Source organism: Globicephala melas, chromosome 8 (genome assembly GCF_963455315.2).
Source record: "Globicephala melas chromosome 8, mGloMel1.2, whole genome shotgun sequence".
Taxonomy (NCBI): domain Eukaryota; kingdom Metazoa; phylum Chordata; class Mammalia; order Artiodactyla; family Delphinidae; genus Globicephala; species Globicephala melas.
The window spans coordinates 3163459-3182798 of record NC_083321.1 but is presented as its reverse complement, the minus strand read 5'-3'; the positions used below and the strand labels follow the sequence as shown (position 1 = coordinate 3182798).

The 19340-nt window shown below is 63.0% G+C and overlaps 1 protein-coding gene across 16 annotated transcripts in view; it reads right to left on the bottom strand.

Moving 5' to 3' along the window:
• Window positions 1-19340, bottom strand: part of SHANK2 (SH3 and multiple ankyrin repeat domains 2) — a 548430-nt gene that overhangs the window by 11162 nt on the left and 517928 nt on the right. For 8 of the 16 annotated variants that reach the window (XM_060302789.1, XM_070046075.1, XM_060302788.1 and 5 more), the window contains 8 exons: window positions 15317-15452; window positions 14631-14710; window positions 14391-14412; window positions 13075-13095; window positions 7124-7254; window positions 5615-5726; window positions 4758-4778; window positions 970-3376 (listed from right to left, as the gene is read on the bottom strand). In XM_060302789.1, the coding sequence (XP_060158772.1) occupies window positions 970-3376; window positions 4758-4778; window positions 5615-5726; window positions 7124-7254; window positions 13075-13095; window positions 14391-14412; window positions 14631-14710; window positions 15317-15452 (2930 nt within the window). Of the gene's footprint in view, window positions 1-969; window positions 3377-4757; window positions 4779-5614; window positions 5727-7123; window positions 7255-13074; window positions 13096-14390; window positions 14413-14629; window positions 14711-15316; window positions 15453-19340 lie in introns of all 16 variants that reach the window. The other 8 variants (XM_060302793.1, XM_060302795.1, XM_070046074.1 and 5 more) reach the window with 6 other exon arrangements.

Here is a 19340-nt window from a genome sequence, read left to right as displayed (position 1 = left end):
TGGACTGAGATGTTTGAATCCAACGCCTGCCCAGCAGGAGTATGTAGAACGACTTCATTAGTTGAGATGATGAAACCTGAGAGTAAACATCAGTGGGGGAACGTGAAGGGCCCTGCTGCCTGGGGACCCAAGCAGTGGTGTGTGTCTTGGGCGAAGGGAACCGAGAACCGTGAGTGATGGCTGGAGCACCGGGCTCTGGCGAGGGTCATCCACCAGCTACAGGCGGGGCGGGGCAGGGCGGGGGGGGGGGGGGGCTGTTACAGCGTGGCGTGCCTTGACAGAGCCCTGGGGTTGGGTTTAGGACTGGCCCCCCACGTGCGACCCCTGGTTTCTAGGCAGTGCCTTACGCTCTGCCTGACGTGAGCGCCCACGCGGGGAGGACCGCGTGCTTTTCTTCCACGATGTCCGCCGTGGGTCAGGATGGGCTCCAGGGTTGCATTTCACTCTGAGCTCACTAGTGGATCTGCAACCCGGCCCCTCCCCGGCCTCAGACCAGTTAGTGACAGGAGGAGGGGAAAAGAGCCCCTCACGCACATGTGACCACACACGTGATTGCACACACGCTGCTCACGCGACCCCCGGCCGGTGCACCCCTCCCCTGCAACCCCTGGGTGAGGCTCCAGAATGGCCTTTGGGGTCCTGGCCAAGACCTGGAGGACGCGGGAGGGAAGAGCAGGGCTCCTCCCCGGAAGCCACGGCGGGGATGGCCTGTGTGGCAGTGTCTCGTTACACGTCCCTATGCGGGGGCCACGTCCTGCCGGGCCAGACGCGCTCCGCTCTGCTGCACCGGCGTCCAGGGGACGAGAAAGGGGCACATGAGCGCACGACAGAGGCGGCCGACACAGAAGGCTGGCATTCCCTGTCCGTGTCCGCTTCCGTTGCTCCCAAGGGCGTTTCCTGGTCAGCACTGGCCGGCACAGGAAAGCCCAGCTCGGGATGGTCTGCGCCCACGCCGGCCGCGGCACTTACCTTGGAGCGAGGCTGGCAGGCTTGGATCCCGCTGGCGAGTCCAGTCCTTCCCCCGGCTTTGCCGTTTTCTCTCGGTTCATTTGCTGCAGGATTGAGTTCAACTCACTAATCACGTTTGCCTTTGGGCCGGAGAGAATCGGGCTTTTGACCTCCGAGATGTCACCCCACAGCCTGGAGGTCCTCGGCTGGATAACCTTTGTGGTCCCGGGCTGGGCCCCGCCGGGGGGCGGCGGGCGTGCCGGCGGGGGGACCACAAAGCTGTCCACGTCCTCCTCCAGCAGCGCGTCGTGGTAGAGCGCGTTGCCTTTGTGAATGATGGGCTTCATTTTTGGCTTAGGAGGTACCGGGGGTTTGTCAACCGTGAACGCTTGCCCGTCTGCATAGACTGTGCAGGTGTCCACGTTCTCGCCGCCCTCGGAGGACAGGGTGGAGATGCTGGAGACCGTGGAGATGGTGCTGGTCGTCTCGAGGTGGTGGTCGCTGCTGCTCCGGCTGTCTGCCTCCTCGATCCCAGAGTCCGTGACGGCATCAAAGCTTTCGGGGGGTGGCAGGAATGAGGCGGGCAGACAGTTCGAAAGGCCAGCTGGCTTCTTACTGTCCGCAGAGTTGGTGGGCTGGCTGGAGTTCAACGAAGGGGACTGGGGGGCGTCGTTTTTCTTCTGCTTGACCAGGTCTGAGAGTGCGGGGACAGAAGCAACGCGGTCATCGGGGATATCAAAACTGTTTGCAAATTCCAGGGGAGGAGGCAGTGGCTCTGTAAAAATAAAATCCTCATCCAGATCCACGGATGCCAGAGGTGGGGGAGGGATGCGGAACGGCAAGATCACCGCCTCCTCCACGGAGCCCGCCGCCACGACGGTCCTGCCGGGCGCGGCGGCCGCGGGCTCGGGGCCAGCGGGGATCGGTAAAGCACCTTCAGTTTCGGGAACGCCTTCTGGCACCTCGGACGGCGAGCGGTCCGGCTTTGTTTCCGCGTCGGCATCCTCGTCCTCTTCCTGCAGGAAGGCGTCCGGCCTGGCTGCGTCCACGGTGTGCACCATCAGCAGGCCGGCCGACTTCCGCTGCGACGCATCCGCGATGTTGGTGGGCGTGCCCTTCTCGTCGCCCTTCCGCTCCTTGCCCAGGTCGGCCTCATACTTGTTTTCCGTCTCCTGCCGCCTCAGGGGCCCCCGCGTGTTCTGCCTGGTGACCGGAGGGAAGCCTGCTTCCCCACTGGGCCGCATTTTGGTGTCGATGTAGAGAGGTTTGTTGAGGTCGGCCTTGGGGGCCTCCCCCTTGGGGCCCTGCTGGGACTCCTTCAAGGCTCGGTCCCTCGCGGAGAGCGCCAGGGCCAGCGGGGAGCTCGGGTCCAGCAGCCTCCCCGTGAGCGGGTGGACATAATTCTCGGGGCCGGCCGCACTGCTGCTCTTGAGGGGAGCTGCAGGGCTGCTCTCGGGCCCCTTGGCTTTGGACGTGGAATTCAGTGGCCTGCCGGCCTCACCCTGAGCTCCGGCCTCGCCACCACCCACAAAGTGGTTCTCGGGCTCCCTGGTCGCCGCCCCTGGCGTGGGTGACGACAGCTGCTCGGTGCTGTCCTCCTCGCCGAACCCGCCCTCCTCGGGGAACTTGGAGGGCCGTGCCTGGGGGGCGGGCAGCCCCAGGCCCACGTCCTCGTCCCCCAGGTCCGTGGACAGGAAGGCCGGCGAGTTCCTCCTGGCCTCCAGCCGCTTCTCCCGGTCGCGGACGGCCCCGGCGATGGCGGCGGCGAAGGGGCTGCTGGCGGTCAGGCTGTCGTCGGGCCGCAGCTGGCCCGGCTGCTCGGAGGCCGGGGGCTCGATCTCCGTGCTGCTGCCCTGGCTGCTCTTGCCGCTGCTGCTGGTGGAGGGCTCCTTGACGATGATGGTCGGGATGGGGATGGAGCACGTCTTCTCGGGGCTGTCCTCCACGTTGGACTGCTTCACCAGCATGCCCTTCCGCCTGGCGGGCTTGGCGGGGACGTAGACGGCTTTGCTGGCGACCTTCCCGACCTCGGAGTACGGGTTTTCGGGCATCTGGCCCCTCTTGCCGCGGAAGGTGGCCTGGGCGGCGGCGTTGCGGCTGTAGAGGTCCTCGGAGTCCAGGGAGTAGCGGTCCAGCTCCCTCCTGTGGTACAGCCCCTTCTCCCTCAACATGGTGGCCACCGTGTCGGAGCGAGCTGCCGGGGACACCTTGGCGGCGGAGTTCTGATTGAACGCGGGCTTGATCGTCCCGTAGACTCTGGGAGTTGGGGACTTGGGGCAGTTGTAGGCGGTGGGGGAGGGTGGGGGAGGAGAGGGGGGCACCGACTGTGGCGGGGGGGGGATGTCCTCGGAGGTGTCCGGCATGGACAGGCTTCTGGTGAACTTGAGCATCGGAGGGGCCAGAAATTGCCGCTCTTCCCCCGTGATTCCTACAAGTAGAAGGCAGGTTTAGATTTAAATCACGGCAATGACGCACACCCCGCTCAGCTCCTAGGATGGCGCGACACGCTGTGTCTCTGCAGACGCACAGAGAATCACGATGCACACTGTTCACAGAATGCAGCACAAGCCACGATGCCGAGGGGTCACGGGGCCCATTCGGAGCCAAAGCAGAAGGGAAAGGCCCCGCGAGGCCCGGAGTGCGTGCTGTTGAGAGAGATGGTGCCCAGAGCGACGGGCGCGAGCCGACTCCCCGGGGTTCGTGTGCGCACGTGTGAGCGTGTGTCGGGGGCCGGGGTGGCCTGCATCAGGGGTCATCCATCCCTTCAGGCTTGGCCAGGAACCCCGGTGGGAGTTTTCGGGTTTGGGACTGAGACTGTCGAGCTGCGTGTCAGAAACGAGGGCACAGGGAACACAGGTGGCTGCACTGGCTCATGGGACGCGGATGGTGCCGCCGTCCCGGGGGCTGCAGGTATGCGGGGAGGCCTGGCGCCCTCGAGCAGAGCCCTGTGCGTATGGAGACCCTAGGGTGGCCTCTCCTGCTCGACAGGAACCCGTTTTGTTGCCTGACTTCTCTGGGCCCCCGAAGGGTACTGGAGCTCCCCAGGCCCTCAGGAGGATGGCTGAGCGGCCCTGGCAGGAGAACGTGCTGCATGCAACACGCCAAGACCCTCTAACCCAAGACGCCAGCCCAGGCCGGGAGAGGATCCTGACCAAACACTCGGCCGCCTGGCCCAGCGAAGCCCTCTGGGTCCTAAGACCCTCTGGGCTGGGCCGAGGGGCCCGGTGGTTTACCACGGTCCCCACTGACCACGGTCCGAGTTGGAGGACTGGACCTATGGAGCCCGTGGGTGTTGGGTGAGAGAGGGCGCTGAGGGGCCCGCAGGGGCGACGGCCGCATCCGGCCGCGTCGGGCCCCAGAGCCTCTGGTGTGTCCGCTGGGTGGACTTTCAGATCCTTTCCGATACAAGATACGAAAACATCAACGGAACGCACTCCGGACACAGGAAGCAGCACATGGACACGGACGCTGACAGATGTCAAGTACGAGGGTCTCACGTGGGGGGCATGCAGGTTTTTCAAAGAGGTAACAAAACGAATCACTCCAAATCAAAAACGCTCCTAGGACAAACTACAATAATTTATTCCAGTGAGAAGTTCCATTCGATAAGGGTATTCCAAATTTCACATACTCCTTGTGGGAGGGCGTTTTGGCATCGCAAAGATGGTTGCTCAGAGGCCTCTCATTGAGCGTGCGTACGTGGCGGCTGCCTGACAGTTAGGATCCCAAGGAGCAGTGATTTAAGAACACGCCTTATGGAGGGATTGTTACATTCACACTGCAGATGCCAAACTGTAAGGTTCACTGACCTGATAGAAAGATTCTGCTGTCTGACAGGAGGAAATCGACTGTTATTAAGCAGTTAGAGAGCCAGGGGCAGGAGATGGCGTGAGCGCTACTCTGCGGTGGCCCCGAGCTCCTGGGGGGACCTTGGGGACCGGCAGACGCCACCTCCGCCATCCCTTATCGTTCAGTTCCTGCCAGCTGCCACCCCTTCAAACTAGCGACAGAGGCGCCAGGCCTGAGACCGCAGTGCTGGACACACAGAGCAGCGCCGCGCCCCCCAGTGTCCGGCAGTGGCCTTAGCTTCTCTGAGAATTTACACGGTAAAGACAGTGCTGGATTATCTCACAAAGGGGCTGTCTGAAGGGGTCACGTTTACCTTGCCTGGAACAGAGTCAGCAGGAACCATGCGAAGTTATTAACAAGAAGTTAGCGGTTTCCCGCAGCGCATAGTACGTCGTACCCGCAGAGCGCGAGAACCTGGCCCAGCCACCCTTAGAAGTGTGTCCATCGAGCTCATCCACAAAGCGCGGCGGTGGCCGTTCGCAGGGGACCTGGGCCCACCCCGCCGGCCCACTCTAAACACGCAGGGCGGGGGCAAGGGGCTTCCTGGACGTCACCTGCCCACCTCCACCTCCCTCCTGACTGCGGCCCCTCACCCTGCTGGTATTATCACGGATACTTGGCTTGTGAGGCCGGGAAGCCACCCTGGATTCGGTATCCAGAGGGTAGGAGAGTTTCAGACGGCTCAGGCGGTCAAGGCCTCCCTGGGGGTGAGGCCGGGTGCCCGTCCTCTGGTGGGCGGGCCTGGGGCCTCTGAGGGGCACTGCCGAGGGTGCTGAGAGCCAAGGGGCACCTTTGCGGGTGTGGCCACGCTGCTTACCTATTGATTTTTGCCTTCGCATCGTACCTCGAGGGAGGCCCAGAAATGGGCCTTTCGGGCTCCCAGGAACGGTGGGCGTCATCACGGCGATCCCCTGGCGTTCGTACACGGACTGCAAACCAGAGAGCCAGGGGTGAGCTGTGTCAGACCAGCGCCACCCATGGCAGCCAGACAGGGAAGCCCTGGGCAGTGGACACCTGTCACGGGGCTTCCCCCAGCTGCTTCTGGGGAGCACCTCCGTGTCCAGCTGAGGCTGACGACGGGCCACACCAGCGTCCAGGACCCAGAAGGGGGCCCTGTCTGCCCTCAAAGTGCCGATGAGCCCTGCTCAGCGGAGCCGTGGCCTGCCTGACGTTGACTGAGAATGGCCAGGACGGATGTCCTGTAGGAAAGAGCATCTGGTGGTGGGCAGTGGGCTCCAACCTTGGCCACGTCCGCCTCCGCCAAGTGGGCTGAGCACAGTGGCCCAGAGTGGGGGACAAGCCAAGTGCCGTGCCCTGGGGCATGTGGGCCCCGCGGCAGGCGGGCTGCCCGTCCTTCCTCCTCCGCCTGGTCCAGGAGGAGCCTCGCGCGTCCCTCCTTCGCTTTGCAAACAGCTTCCCTGTGCAGCCCCTGCCCAAGCTGCTGCTTCCTCGACTGGAAGACAGGTTGCTGGCCGGCCTCACCTCACCTCGCGGCGTCGGAGGGCTACTTGGAACAGCCGGGTGCGAGGCCCGAAGGAAACAGGCGTGTGCGCGCCCAGGCTGTTCCCGCGTGACCCAGTCTCGCTGGGCTCTGGGTGTCTGCCCAGCCCGGGGCTTGGAGGGTGTCTGGAACGAGCTGGGTACGGGGTGCCGTGGGGGGGTCGGGACGCAGGGCCCTGGAGGAGCTGCCCGGGCCTTCTGGAGATGAGGAGAGGCAGGGGGCATCCTGTATCGTGCACTACGCAAAACCGTCACATCGGACCGATGATACTTCTGGGCGTTATTAGGAAGAGGCGGGGTTAAACAGAGAGTCAGTGTGAAGTGATTCAGAGAAGATGCAAAGTCAGGAAGTAATCGTGACAGGTGGTGCTCAGACCGGCAGCAGGCACGAAGCTGGGGTGGAGAGGGCCCCGTCTGGAACCTGAGAGAAGCAGCCTGCCCAGACGACGGGCAGCTCTGCCAGCCCGTCGTGGCCCGTGGTCTCTGCTAACCGCCCCCTGGGAATAACGGTGGCCTGAGACCTCGGAGGGGCGGGGTCCCAGGCGTATGCAGAGGCCCTGCTCCCCAGGGTGGTGGGGTCGGGCCTCGTCCGCCCCGGAAGGCTGCCGTTTCGCTCCGGGTGGCCTACGGGAAGGCCCTTGGGGCGAGTTACTGAGCCGGTCACGTGGTGGCCCGCCCCCCCCCACTGCGGGTCTGCACTGGAATGGGGTGCCTGCCGCGCGTACGCAGATTGGGGCTCCGGGTCTGGACGCTGGGGAGGGTGAACTGCAACCACGAGGTCTGCCCACGTCGGCCTGCCGCCCGCTCCCCCAGCCCAGCCACTCACGTTCACGTCCGAGACAGAGGGGAAGCACCGGCTGGTGGGCCGCTGCTTGATGGTGGCCACCCTGGACTCCACTGCGACGCTCTCAGCAGTTCGGGATGGCTTGGAGGCTGGGACTATCTCGTCGGGTTTATCTGCAACGTGAACATGACCGTCAGGACGGGCGTCGGTGAGCAAAGCCCCAAAACACAGTCGGGCGAGGGGCTGAGTTAGAAAAACGCCCGAGTGCCTTGTGCCTTTTCCCAAAGCCTTTACGGTACACGTGGTCTGTCGCTGTGGTGTGGAGCACGCGTGCCTCTCGGCCACAAGCGCTGACACTGACAGGACCTGTCCCCCAAGCCGTACCCCCCCCCCCGCCGGGTGCACGTGGACAGGAGGGGAAGGAGATCCTCGCGGAGGCAACGCAGCCTCGGCACCGGAGGCTCCGGCACTCAGGGCGTCGCTTTGTTCATACTAGCGCGGTTTATTCTTGCTGGTGGGGGAGCCAAGCCAACGTTTTGAACATTTTTCTTTTTAAGAGCTCAGAGGTGTGGCTCCTTTGAAACTAAGCGCAGTTGCCAGGGTCTAAGGACCCAGCACCCAGGGCTGGAGGCGGCTGGGCAGCGTGGGTGTAGGCAGGGGTAGAGGTGGGGAGGGGAGGCAGCCCCCCCCCCCCGCCACCCGCTCAGGAGCCAGTTGACGTTTGTGCCTTGCTATGCGGGGGAGTCCCCCCTCCCCCAAGAGCTGAACATTCTCAGTTCCTTGTGAAAAAGAAAGCCCAGGGTTAGTTATCAGTGATGCTTACAAATTAAGAAATGATTTTAAAATTCAAATTTAAAATGTTATATTTGGGGGGAAACCCGAAACTGGAGCACGTCCTGGACCCGCCCAACACCCTGGCCTCTGCCCGCAGGCCGTCTGAGCTCAGGCACCGGCGTCTGATCAGGGCTGTTACAGCGCAGGACCCTGGTTTGCTGACACCAGGGGCGCCCGGGGTGGGGTGGGGCAGAAGCCAGCGTGAGGCGGGCCTGGTGGGAATCTCCCACTTTGGACCCTGTGAGGCGCTGCACTCTCCCGGCCACCCCCCGAGAACATTCTGTCCACAGCTCGAGGTCTCCTCCTAGCTCACCCCACACCCTTCTGGGGTCTTGTGACACCCCACAAAGCTCGTGCCGTCAGAAAGGCCCAGGCCTCTGGGGTCTCGGCAGCCCCAAGCTGCGAGGCCAGCGTGAGAGTCTGGGCAGGAGCTCTGGGTTTAAGGCCCATGGCCACCCAGGAAGAGCGCAGCCCCTGGAGAGGTCCCCACAGTCCCCAACAGGCAGGCCTCCGGCTTCGCGGGGCCCCTTCCTGGTCGGTGCCCAGCCACATCCTGGACCAGGGTGAGGGCCCCACAGTCCCAGGTCGCCCGCTCGGGGAAGGCCGAGGAGCTCAGGCACGGCAGCTCGCGGGAGGCCCTTCCCGACCCGCCAGCTGGCACGGGGACTTCCAGGTCCCCCGCCCCCGCATCCTCCTGGCTCCTGGCCTCCTCGGGGGACACTGGCAAGCCCCCGCCCTCTTAGGGGGTCGGTTGGAAACACCCACGTCTCTGGCCAGCCCAGCTACCGTTGCGGTGCCCCTTAGCGCCCAGCCTTGTGGCCCAGCCTCGCCTCTGACCCTCCTCCTTTTGCCAGATCCCCTGCCCCACATCCCCAGTCCCAGCGACGTGCCTCCTTCAGGAAGCCTTCCCCTCGGGTCTGGGCCAGGATTCTCTTCAGGCTGGGGTTTAACTTCTTCCTGTGCTTGTCTCCCCCCCCCCCCGCCCCTTGGCTAGAGGACTCAGGGTCCTTGGCTGACGTCCCCAGTGAGCCCATGGTGACCTGCAGGTCCCCTCGGCTCCTGGAAGCCGGGCACCTCCCCGTGGCTGTCGGCTTTGCTTCGGCCGAGGTGCAGCTCTTTCTCCAGCGACGGCGGGGAGTCAGGTCTGTCTCCCGCGTTGGGACCTTCGTCCGCAGGTTCGGCCGTCTTCTCAGGCCCAGCCTTAGCTTCAGCCTGTGCAGCTCCGCTAGGCTCCCCCCCTTCCCTGGGGCCTCCAGGAACGTGGGCCTGGAGGGGATGCCGCTGAGTTAGGGAAAGGGCGACTCTCCCGTGGGGGGCACTGCAGGTGGGGAGCTCGGCCGCCGTGCAGCTGGCCACGTCAGGGCACAGCACGGGGCGAGGGCCGAGGGGCTCCGGGACCGGACGGCTCTCCTGGGATGGAGAGTTACACCAGCTGGACCTTCCAGAGGCTCCTATCTCCAGCTGGGCGCTGCGAGTCCATGTCTGGTTCCCCCCCCCCCCGCCCCCAGCACGCTTGGGGCCTCAGGCATGTGGCAGGCACCCCCAAAACACACCTCGGTGGTGGGTGTGCACAGGTGAGGCAAAGGCGCCATCATTAATGACAGCAGTCCCCGACCCCGTGGAAATTCTCGGCACCTTCATCCCGTTTCTCATTCTAACAGGAATCTGGCCATAGGGGAGGGGTCATTCCCATTCTGCAGAGAGAACAGCTGGGGATCTGGGATGCCTAAGGTCATTCGTGCAGGTGGAACTCCGGGAGCAGGTGGGAGCTTGGGCTCCATTGGGGTCACCTGGCCCCCGTGTCCACCCCGGGCCAGGGTGCCGAGCCTTGGCTGACAGCAGCCATCCAATGGGTTGCCGTCGGAACGGCCCGCCTGGTCCAGCTGACTGGAAGGTCAGGGCGCTGTGCCCGCACAGTCACGCCCCATCCACACTGGGTCTGGGGTGTGATTGAAGGTGTATCCCCTGGAGCCACGGCGACCTTGCAGCGGACGTCCTGGTCCTTGTTTAAGCCTTTGCCCTCTGGTCTCCACGCCACCTAAGCGTTCTTTTGAACCAGAACACACGAGAGCATCTTGGTCTGTGGGGTTGGGTCAGGTGACCTTGCAGTGGGCGTCCTGGTCCTTGTTTAAGCCTTTGCCCTCTGGTCTCCACGCCACCTAAGCGTTCTTTTGAACCAGAACACACGAGAGCATCTTGGTCTGTGGGGTTGGGTCGGGGGCTACTGTTCTGTCCTCAGTGACAGCGAGTTAGTGCGGTTTTGTGCGGTTCTTACATAGAAGGCCACCCTGCGTCGCTTCCCTTCCGGGGGCCCAGGTCCCCTCCTGGCCCTTGTCTCAAAGGGAGGCTGGTGGCCTGACTGGAGACTCTGCTCAGCCCCTGTGCTGGAGGGTTGGTTTGCCTGCACGTGAAGCTTTGGAGAAAAGCTGTGACACTGGGTTCCTGCTTCTCTTTCTGGGCTCATAAGGATTATTCACGGTTTGTAAGAGCCTGGAGTTGCGTCTCTAGTCAAGGATTCCAGATGAAGGGGATTAGTGAGTCCAGCCCCCCCTGCAGTCTTAAAATGAAGCACTGAGGCTGAAAGCAGTCCTGCAGGCCGACTGGGAAGCTGTCAACTCTTGAGAAACAATCCAGTAGGGAGTTGTGGAAACACTCTGGAAGGGACCCCCGTATTTTAACTTTCTAAGCAGATGAAGTCTGGTGCCCACTGTACACAGGCTGCACCCTTCCTGGGTGGGGAGGGCGGGTGGTGGATGTCAAGCATGGGTGGGTCGCGTCCAGCCACGTGTCTCTTGGGAACCAGAGCACAGCTGGGGACCCCTGCCTGTCACCGGAGTCCCCACCCGGGGCCCTCCCCTGACCACAGGCAGGGTCACCCGCGTGTCCGAGCCCTCCCGCAGGAGAGATCCCAGCTCGTCCAGCAGATGTCGCCGGCTTTGCAGGAGGGAGGCATCAAATCGTGGAGTGAAACAACCCCCGAAATCGGGGCGAGCTGGGGAAGCTGAGGCCGCCCCTGGGCTGATGCGGCACACCTGGCTGCGAGAGGAGCCTGTGGCCGTGTTTCCCGCTGCACTGCTCCCCGGGGGGCAATGGGGCGCCCACTGCAGAGACTCTGTGACCCCCATCTGCCTGTGGCCACGTGCCGGACTGGTTCCAGCACCCCTGCCCCTCAGAACCGTCAGGAGAGCATCCCAGGTGCTCCAGAAACGTCCGGCAAGGCCGGGATTGGGATTCTCAGCCCCTCCAGCTTTTCGGGCAGGTGGCTTCATGGAATGTGTCCTAATCCTGGTGGTGTCCAGGAAGCCTGTCCCTCCTCGTGACCTTGAACAGCTTGTTTGCCAGGCTCTCTGGTGGGCAGGGCCAGCCTTGCCCTGTCTCAGGGTGAGAGGGCACGGCACACACAGCTTCCAAGAGGAAAGCCAAGTGCCGACGGCACCGACGTCACAGATGATGAGCCGCTCGTGCCGAAGCAGCAGCTGTTGCCAGCTGCCCGTCTCTTGCTTAATCGTCCCAGGAGGCCGTGCGGGAATGGGGCGGGCGGTCTGACCCCAGCAGACTGTCCCTGGCCTGTGGGCCCTGACAAGGGATGGGCCCGCGGGAGCAGCCAGAGGTGCCCGCGGGGCCTGGAAGCTGTGGTGAAGCCGGTCCCAGCGGCTCTGTCCTGGAGCTGCCCTGGGCCAGTGTGGCGCTTGTGGTGGTCCCGCGCCCCCGGTGCCTGTGAGCATGGTGTCTGGGGACCAGAGCAGGTCCTCAGGAAATACTCGAGGCGTCTGAGCTCAAACTCTCATCCAGTTTTCTCCACTCTTTGAAGGAAGGTGGGTCCCCCTCTCCAGGACTCTGGCCTGTCCTCTGTGCGACTCTGCCCTGGCCCAGGCTGACCGTGCGGAACACGACTTTTGTCCTTTTGTCACAGCCCGGGGTGTGTGTTTGGCTGCTGGGGCCCCTGGGGGCGGGTGGGGGCAGGCCACACGCGCCCCCAAGGCTGGGCCGGCTCTGAGTCTGAGCTTCCCCCCCCCCCACCCCGACAACAGACTTTCACGGCTAGCCCTGTTGTGGCCACGCGGCTCCTGCAGCCCCCTGGTGCGGTGCCTCTTCTGGAAGTTACGGTGGACGGAGGGGGCTGTTTCTGCCAGCTGGCGTGGGCCTCGGATCGAAGGGTGGGGGGATTCAGAGGGAAAGGTAATCCCGGGAAACTTCCTGTGCCCTGGGCGTCCACCACGTGGTTGACACAGAGACCCATCCTAGAAAGCCCACTGGGAATTTTCCCGGGCAGCCCCTGGGGGTTGCGGGGGGAGGTTCAGGACTGCTCCAGAGAGAGGCTGCGAGGGTTAGCCTGCCTCTGGGGAGACACTGGGTGAGAGAGGAGGCGCTTTCCGGAGCTCCAGGACCCGCGACCCTGCCCCCAGATATCGCCCTGCTGGGTTCTGAGACCCGCCTCCCCATCTCAGCGTTTCGGTACCGTGCTGTGTCTTAGCGGTAGCGCCGCGGGCCTGTGAGAGGGTCACCGCCTGCTCCTGAACTGACAGTGCTGCTTTTAGTCGCTGGGGTAGTCGTCTCCAGCTACTAGGTGAGAAACCCCCCAGATGTGGCGCTGCTGTGGGAGGGGCTGGTGTAGCTGCTCACGGCACAGAGGCTGGGTCCTCCGTCTCCACGCCGGCCTGGGGCAGGGGCGGGGAGCGGCATGGCCTTGCAGCTGCCCCCAGCTCAAGGGCAGTCTTCCTGCACATGTAGAGCAGGCCTCCTGGAGAGCGGGGTGGGGGGGTTTTCTAGAGCTGAAGGGAGGCGGCAGCCGCCACCCACGGCAGAGGGCGCTCAGGGGTCCATTTGCCAGGGACCCTGCTGGCCTGCGTCCTGGCCAGCAGCCACGGAGGCTGCCTGCCCCCCCGACCCAGGCAGGCCCAGCTGTGACAGGGTGCAGGGTCCCCACAGTTACGATGATGTAGACACGACTTGGGGAGACGCAGAACACGCTGGGGCACCACAGACGGGAGGGGCAGGGCAGGTGTGACAGACTGAAACGGGAAGAGTCCTGGGGCTGGGCCCCCTACAGGACCCCGAGCAGGGAGAAGACAGTACAAGGTCACGGCACGTTCTAGACTCGACGCTGAGGGCCACAGGCGTGCGTGCAGGGGGTGAGACAGACACCGGTCGCCCCTTACCCTTCTTCTTCCGGACGGAAGCTTGCAAACAGAAAGGGGAGTGTGAGTCCCGTGGCGGTGCTGCCTCGCTGGGGGCGGACTGCCCACCACGCGCACCCCTGGCTCGGGCACACGCGGGTGGGCAGGGACGCACTGGCTACGCTGTCCTGGGACCTGCCGGCTTGTGGCCTGCCTTTTCTGACTTGCTCTCCGGCAAACGTGCTTCCCGTGGGGACAAGGGGCTTTCCTCTCACTCAGCACCCGCCCCTGCCTGGCACCCCGCCAAGCTGGACCGCGTGAGCCGAGGCAGCTCGTAGGAAGGACCCTCACAGCGCCCTGAGCTGCGCCCCCTTAAAGGTGACCTGCCCGCGGGTCCTCCTGGGGGAGCCCGCGTGGCACATGCTGCCTGGCTTTGGAGAAGCACGGGTGATAGTTCACACTGTCATCCCTGTCGGGGGCTGGGCCCGGCCTGGGGTTCAGGGGGCGTTTCCTGGAGAGTCCTGTGTGGGCACGGAGGGGCCAGAGGAAAGGGGCTCTGGGTGGAGGTGGGCAGCCCCACAGCACTGCTGCCCTTTTCTAGAAGATCTAGGCCTCCAGCTGAGCTGCAGATCCTAGACGCAGGACATGGTGACAGGTGAGGGGGCCCTCGCTGGGAGACAGCCTGGGGAGGACAGAGTGTGGGAGACCCTCCCAAAAGAGCTGCAGGGAAGAAGGGGCTGCTCGGTACAAGGAAAGGGCCAAAGGAGAGGGTCTCCCCCTGAAGGCTGGGACCAGGTGGCAGCGACAGCAAGTGAGGATGCTCAGACTCCCAGCCCCTGGACCAGCTGGGCCTGACGATTTGTTCTGTGCCCCCGTAACCTGCCCTGAGCAGAGCTCACAGATGCTTCCCCTCCCTGCCCACCGAGCCGTCTCAGCGGAGTAAGCCGTCAGTCCACTCGCCCACTCCCGTGTGGTCAGAGCAGCCTCCTCCTGGAGGTGTCCCTGGGCGCCGTGGTGACACTCAGCGTGGCGTCTAACCGGCACCCGGAGTCATCCCTCTTCATCAGCCACGCGGCCGCTAGACCCAGGGCTCACGTTGCTCTGCGTATCCTTCCCCAGGCCACGTGGTGGGGTCCAGCGGCCACAGCCCTCTGTGCTTTGCAGTCCTTTCGAGAAGGCACCAGGAGCTCCCTCCACTTGGCCTGCAGCCCCCCAGGCCCGCCAACCCCTCTGCCATCTATGCCAGACGCCAGGGCCGCAGCTTTCTGGTCTGAGCCACACGGTGGGAAAGATTCTGGGGGGAACCCTAGACGGCGGGGGGGCTGCTTGGGGGGAGGGGCCACAGTGGGGCAGCTTACCTTTATCCACTAGTGAGAGGCCCAAAAATTCAAAACAAAACAATGTTAGACGAACCAGAAGGAGGTTAGGCGAAACTACTAACCACCCCCGAAGCCGGCAGGGCCCCAGCGGGCCAGCGTGGGAGCGCCGCGCACGGGGGCGTTTCCTGACCCCTCTCCGGGTGTCGGGGCCAGGAGAGGGGTGAGCGAGCAAGCAGAGGGCCATGCAGAGGCTGGGGCGGCCCGGACGTGGCACTCACCGAGCTCCTCCAGCTCCGAGGTCATGGACTTGGAGCGCAGCGTGAGGGCCGTGGTCGGGGCGCGCTTCGGGGGTGGAGGAGCTTGGGGGGCAGACAGGAGGGAGGGAGGTGAGGGCCGGGCCCCAGTGCCGCCACCCCCTGCCCCTTCCAGAACAGACGGCAGGTGGGGCCCCTGGACCTGCTGGGAAGGCTGAGATGGGGCCTCCCCCTGGGTGGGGAAGCTGGTACCGGAGGTCCCGACGTGCTTCTCCAGTCTCTTTCCTGCCGGGGAGTGGCTCTGGCCTGCTCCCGGCGCCCCTCCGCAGGCCTTGCTCAGCCCCAGTGTCCCCCAGCTGTGACCTCCCTTGGGAAGGAGGGTGGGCCCGAGGACCTCTCCGTTCCACGGGCCCAGGCTGCATGCCATCACAGTGACCGATACAGGTCAGTTTGGAGCGGGAGCCCCCAGGCCCCTGTCTGCTGAGCACAGCCCTGGCCTGAGGCCGCCCACCACTCCCTGTGGGCCAGCCCGAGTCCCCTCCTAACCTCCTTTTCTGACTTGTTTCCTACTCTGGGGCAGGGGGAACGGGACCCCCCACCCCCAGTGGCAGATGGGGCACACCTCGCAAGTGCCTGAGCACAGGGGGCTGGGGGGGAAGAGCCCTGCCCCCCCACCCACCCTTCGGGCAGGGCTGGCGGCCGGGAGGGCACCTTTCTTCCTGGCCGTGTCGTCTGGGTCGAGATTCCTGGTCACTGTGACCACCTTGAGGACGAGGTGATTCCCTCCCTGGCGGATCATGTTCACCACCTGCCGGTGGCCGACCTTCACGACATTCTCGTCGTTAACCTGCGGGGAGAGAGGGCAGGGCGGTGAGCTAACGGGATCCCAGCGCCCAGCTGGAGGGGGGCACACGTGGGCAGGCCCCGTGGGAGCGAAGGTGCCTTCGGAAAAACCGAGCAGAAGCCGCGCGACCTGGAGGGTGAGGCCGGGCCTCCTGCAGCCCAGAGCTGGTCACCGGCCGGGGCCGCTTTCTGGGAGTGAACATCCCTGCGGCTGCTGCGAGGAAGGCAGACTGGGCTCGGAGCAGGGAGAGCCTCCTTGATGGCCCAGGCCCCATCCCCTCCCAGGTGGGCCCTGGCACCTGCTGTCCGGACCCCAGCTCCTGGTGTGAGGGCCGGGCACGGAGGGCGGCACAGAGAGCGAACCCACAGGAGGTGGGGTCCATGGCGGCTCCAAGCACTGTCTTCGAGGAAAGAAAACCGCCCTAATGATCGAGAACTGATAAGCACTGAATCCTGCCCAGGCTTGCGGTCGCCAGTCCACGTTTTGCTGTACTTCTTTCTCCTGCTGTGGATTTCTTAAAAGCCGTCAAAGTGCAGTGTAGCCACAGACAGAAGAGTCAGCAGGGTTTGGTGAGGCTTCACGAATCCAGCACCCCACGCAACCAGACCCCAGCGGGCGCACCAGGTGCCCGGCTCTGACGACCAGGACCCAGGCGAGCGGGTCTGATCATCTCTGCGGGCCTCTGCAGGCCAGCTCGGTCTGCTTCACCCCGGCTCTCCCGGGGCCCAGGAACCCCTTCAGGCCTGGACGGGCAAACCAGACAGCTGGCCCCCGGGGAAGGGCAGTTCAGGAGGCTGCCTGGGAGGGGGAGATGCGCCCGGTTCCGGGCGGCAGCCGCAGTCTGTGCAGTGACTCCTAGCGGCTCTCCTGTTCACTGATTGTCTCAGAGTGCGATTAGGGAGCCAGATGAATTCAGGAAGTAAGAAGTGCGGTGGAGAGTTGGGCCAGGAGAGGGACAGCTGTCCCCGAGCTTGCCAGGGTGGAAGAACGGGCCCAACTCAGCCAGACCACAGCTACCCGGGACACGCAATCCGAGGCACATGGGTCTCCCTCCCTTGCGTCTCTCCTCCCACAAGTGCGCTGAGACAGCAGTGCTCGTTCATTAATTCCAGCCACCACTCTTGCTCTGAGGGCCCTCAGTCCAGGAGGTACAGGGGGTGGACGGTCCGTCCCCACCCTCCGGGGGCTTACATTCTCATGGGGGAGTCGGACGGCACGGAAGTCAACGAACAAATGTCAGCTCAGCTGTGCTGAGTGCCACCCGAGAAAGCAGGGCCGGCAAGAGAGAGGGGCAGGCGCTGTGCACAGGCATTGGGTCGTGGTGATGGGGCACCGGACAGCCGGCGCAGCCAGGGCTGAGCGCTGAGGCGAGCACGAGCCTGGCACGTTCGTGAGACAGCAAGATGGCCAGGGGGCCAGAGGGCCAGAGCAGTGTGAACCCAGCAGGGAGGAGGGGGTAGAAGAAGAGCCTGGGTTCTGAGAGGCCCAAGGCCCCGTCAGCGAGGCCCTGAGTGCCAGCTGAGACCTTAGGCTTTGAGCGTGAGAGGGGTGTGGCAGACTGATGTTTCAGGAGCATCAGTCACTTGGGAAGGGAGGAGGGGGTGGGGCAGAACCCGGGCTGGGAGCACAGGCTGCTTGGACCGGAGGGAGGCAGGAGGGGTGGGGAGACCTGGTCAGGTCTGGAACCACGGGACGCGGCGACGTGGGTTGTGTGGGACGGAGCTGCCCGAGGCCCTGGTGAGATGCCTGCAGCACAGACGGCCCCCGGCCGCCCACCCGTCAGGCCTCGGTGGCCAGCCCAGTGCGAGGAGGGTGGACCAAGAGGAGGACCGCATCCTGCCGCTGACGGGCGGGCCCCTGCGCTATTCGTGATGGGTCAGTGCAGGCATGGGGAGGGGCTCAAAGACCCCCCAAGGACGAGCGCGACACCTGCTCCAGACGGAAGGAGCAGCTTCTCAAGCCCACGGTGGGTAGCAGCCCCTGCCACGGAGCCCACCCTGACCGTGGGCCCCTCACGCTCTTCTTTCCCCTTCCGTCTCCCCTCAGCCACACCCAACTTAAGTCCACACGCTGCTTTGCAAGTAAAGAAGCTCTGGATGAAGGCCGGCCCCCAGAGCAACACGCACACCAAGGCCGGAGCCGCGGCTGCACAGGTGGCGCTTCAGCAGCGACAGCATGGAGGTGTCAGGTGGCTGTGCTGGGACGCATATGAATGCCCTCTTCCAGGAAGGCACAGAAACACCAGCAGCACAGTTCAGCCTGGAATCAGTAAAACGCCCGTGACCAGCGAGGCGGGATGGGAACATGCAGCTCCACCCTCCTCCCAGCACAGAGGGACAGACAGCAAAGAGCAGAGCTGCAGTTTAGGTTCCAGCCTTCTAACAAACTGAAACTTCAGTTTAACCAGAACGGGACTGTGGAGCCAGCTACCATCCTTAAAGCAGACGCTCCACATTGCTCGTGTGGCGACAGGAACCTCGGAGACCGAGTAAGTGAAATGCTTGCTGTTCCTCAGTTGCCCACTGAACTCTCATGGTCCGTCAAAAACCAAAACAAAAACCCCAAAACACACACACACCACACTGGGCCTACAATTCTGGCATGCTGCCACCAGGAGGTGTGTGCCTTAAGCAGCCACCACGTTTACAGGTGAAGCCAAGTCCTGAAGATACAGCCTTGGAGCAGGTCCAGTTACCTGGAAGAGAGTACCATTCTCTCCACTGCGTCATTCTCACATACAGGGTGCGATTATGCAGGGAGTAAAGCACGGCCACATCCCGGCAGAGGGCAAGAATACCAGCCTGGCCACCACCTTGGTTCAGGGAACTTCTGCCTGCCTTTACACACTTTCATATCTTCCTAAATAATTCTCTAATTCCACTTAAATTGTTACTGGAAATATCAAGCTTGTATGTGTACACAGTTTAAAGAGGCAGAATTCTACAAGGCTTGTTACAAAGCCAACAGGACCTCACCACCTAGCCCCACTTCTCATTCCCAGAGCCTTCAGCCAATTCTTTCTATACCCATCGCTGCACCTCTCCCCATGCTGCTACTTGATGCGTTAATTTTAGGTATCATCTGCTGACACACCACCACTGAAAATGATGGTCTAGCTCAGCGTTCTCAGCTGTGGCACTACTGCAGCTCGGGACCCATCAGCTCATTGTTCGGGCGTGCACTGCAGGTGGTTCAGCAGCATCCCTGCGTTCTACCCACCAGGTCCAGCAATCCACTCCCCCCCAGAGTGACAACAGGAATGTCTCTAGCCATTGCCAGTTGTCCTCTGGGAGGTCGAAGTCACCCTCAGCTGAGGCTGAGAACTACGAGTTTAGCTTTTTCTTCATCCCCCGTACCACCAGTTTTCCAGGACTTCCATCCTCAGGTGATAGTGACATAGTAGTTTTAACCAGATCAACATTCAGGGTTTACGTCATGACTATCTAACAAACATCTGTCTACAGGTAAACCACATGGTATACTATGATTACTTTGCCTTTTCCAGTGCGTTTTGTTTTCCCTGGAGTGAAGTAATTTTCTGGTGTTTTTAGACTGGTTTAATTTTCTGTGTACTTAACAGTAATTCAAGTCCAAACACTTCCTTAATTATGTAAATCTCTTTTCAAAATCTTCAGGTACATTGGATGTCTTGTTAAGTTTGTCTTCTTGAACAAATCACTCCTGAAGACTTCTCTAACAAACAGTGCGGGTTCAGTGTTCTCTTGGCCTGTGTCCCCCCGTTACTGTCACCCTCAGGATTCCTTCTGATTGATTCTGTCTTGTGTTGGATCTTCTGAACCCTAGACCACATGTATGTATTTCTTTGATTCAAAACCTCATTTTTGGTAGAGGACGTTCTCCAGTAGTCTTCCAATAAAAGGAGTTTGGGAG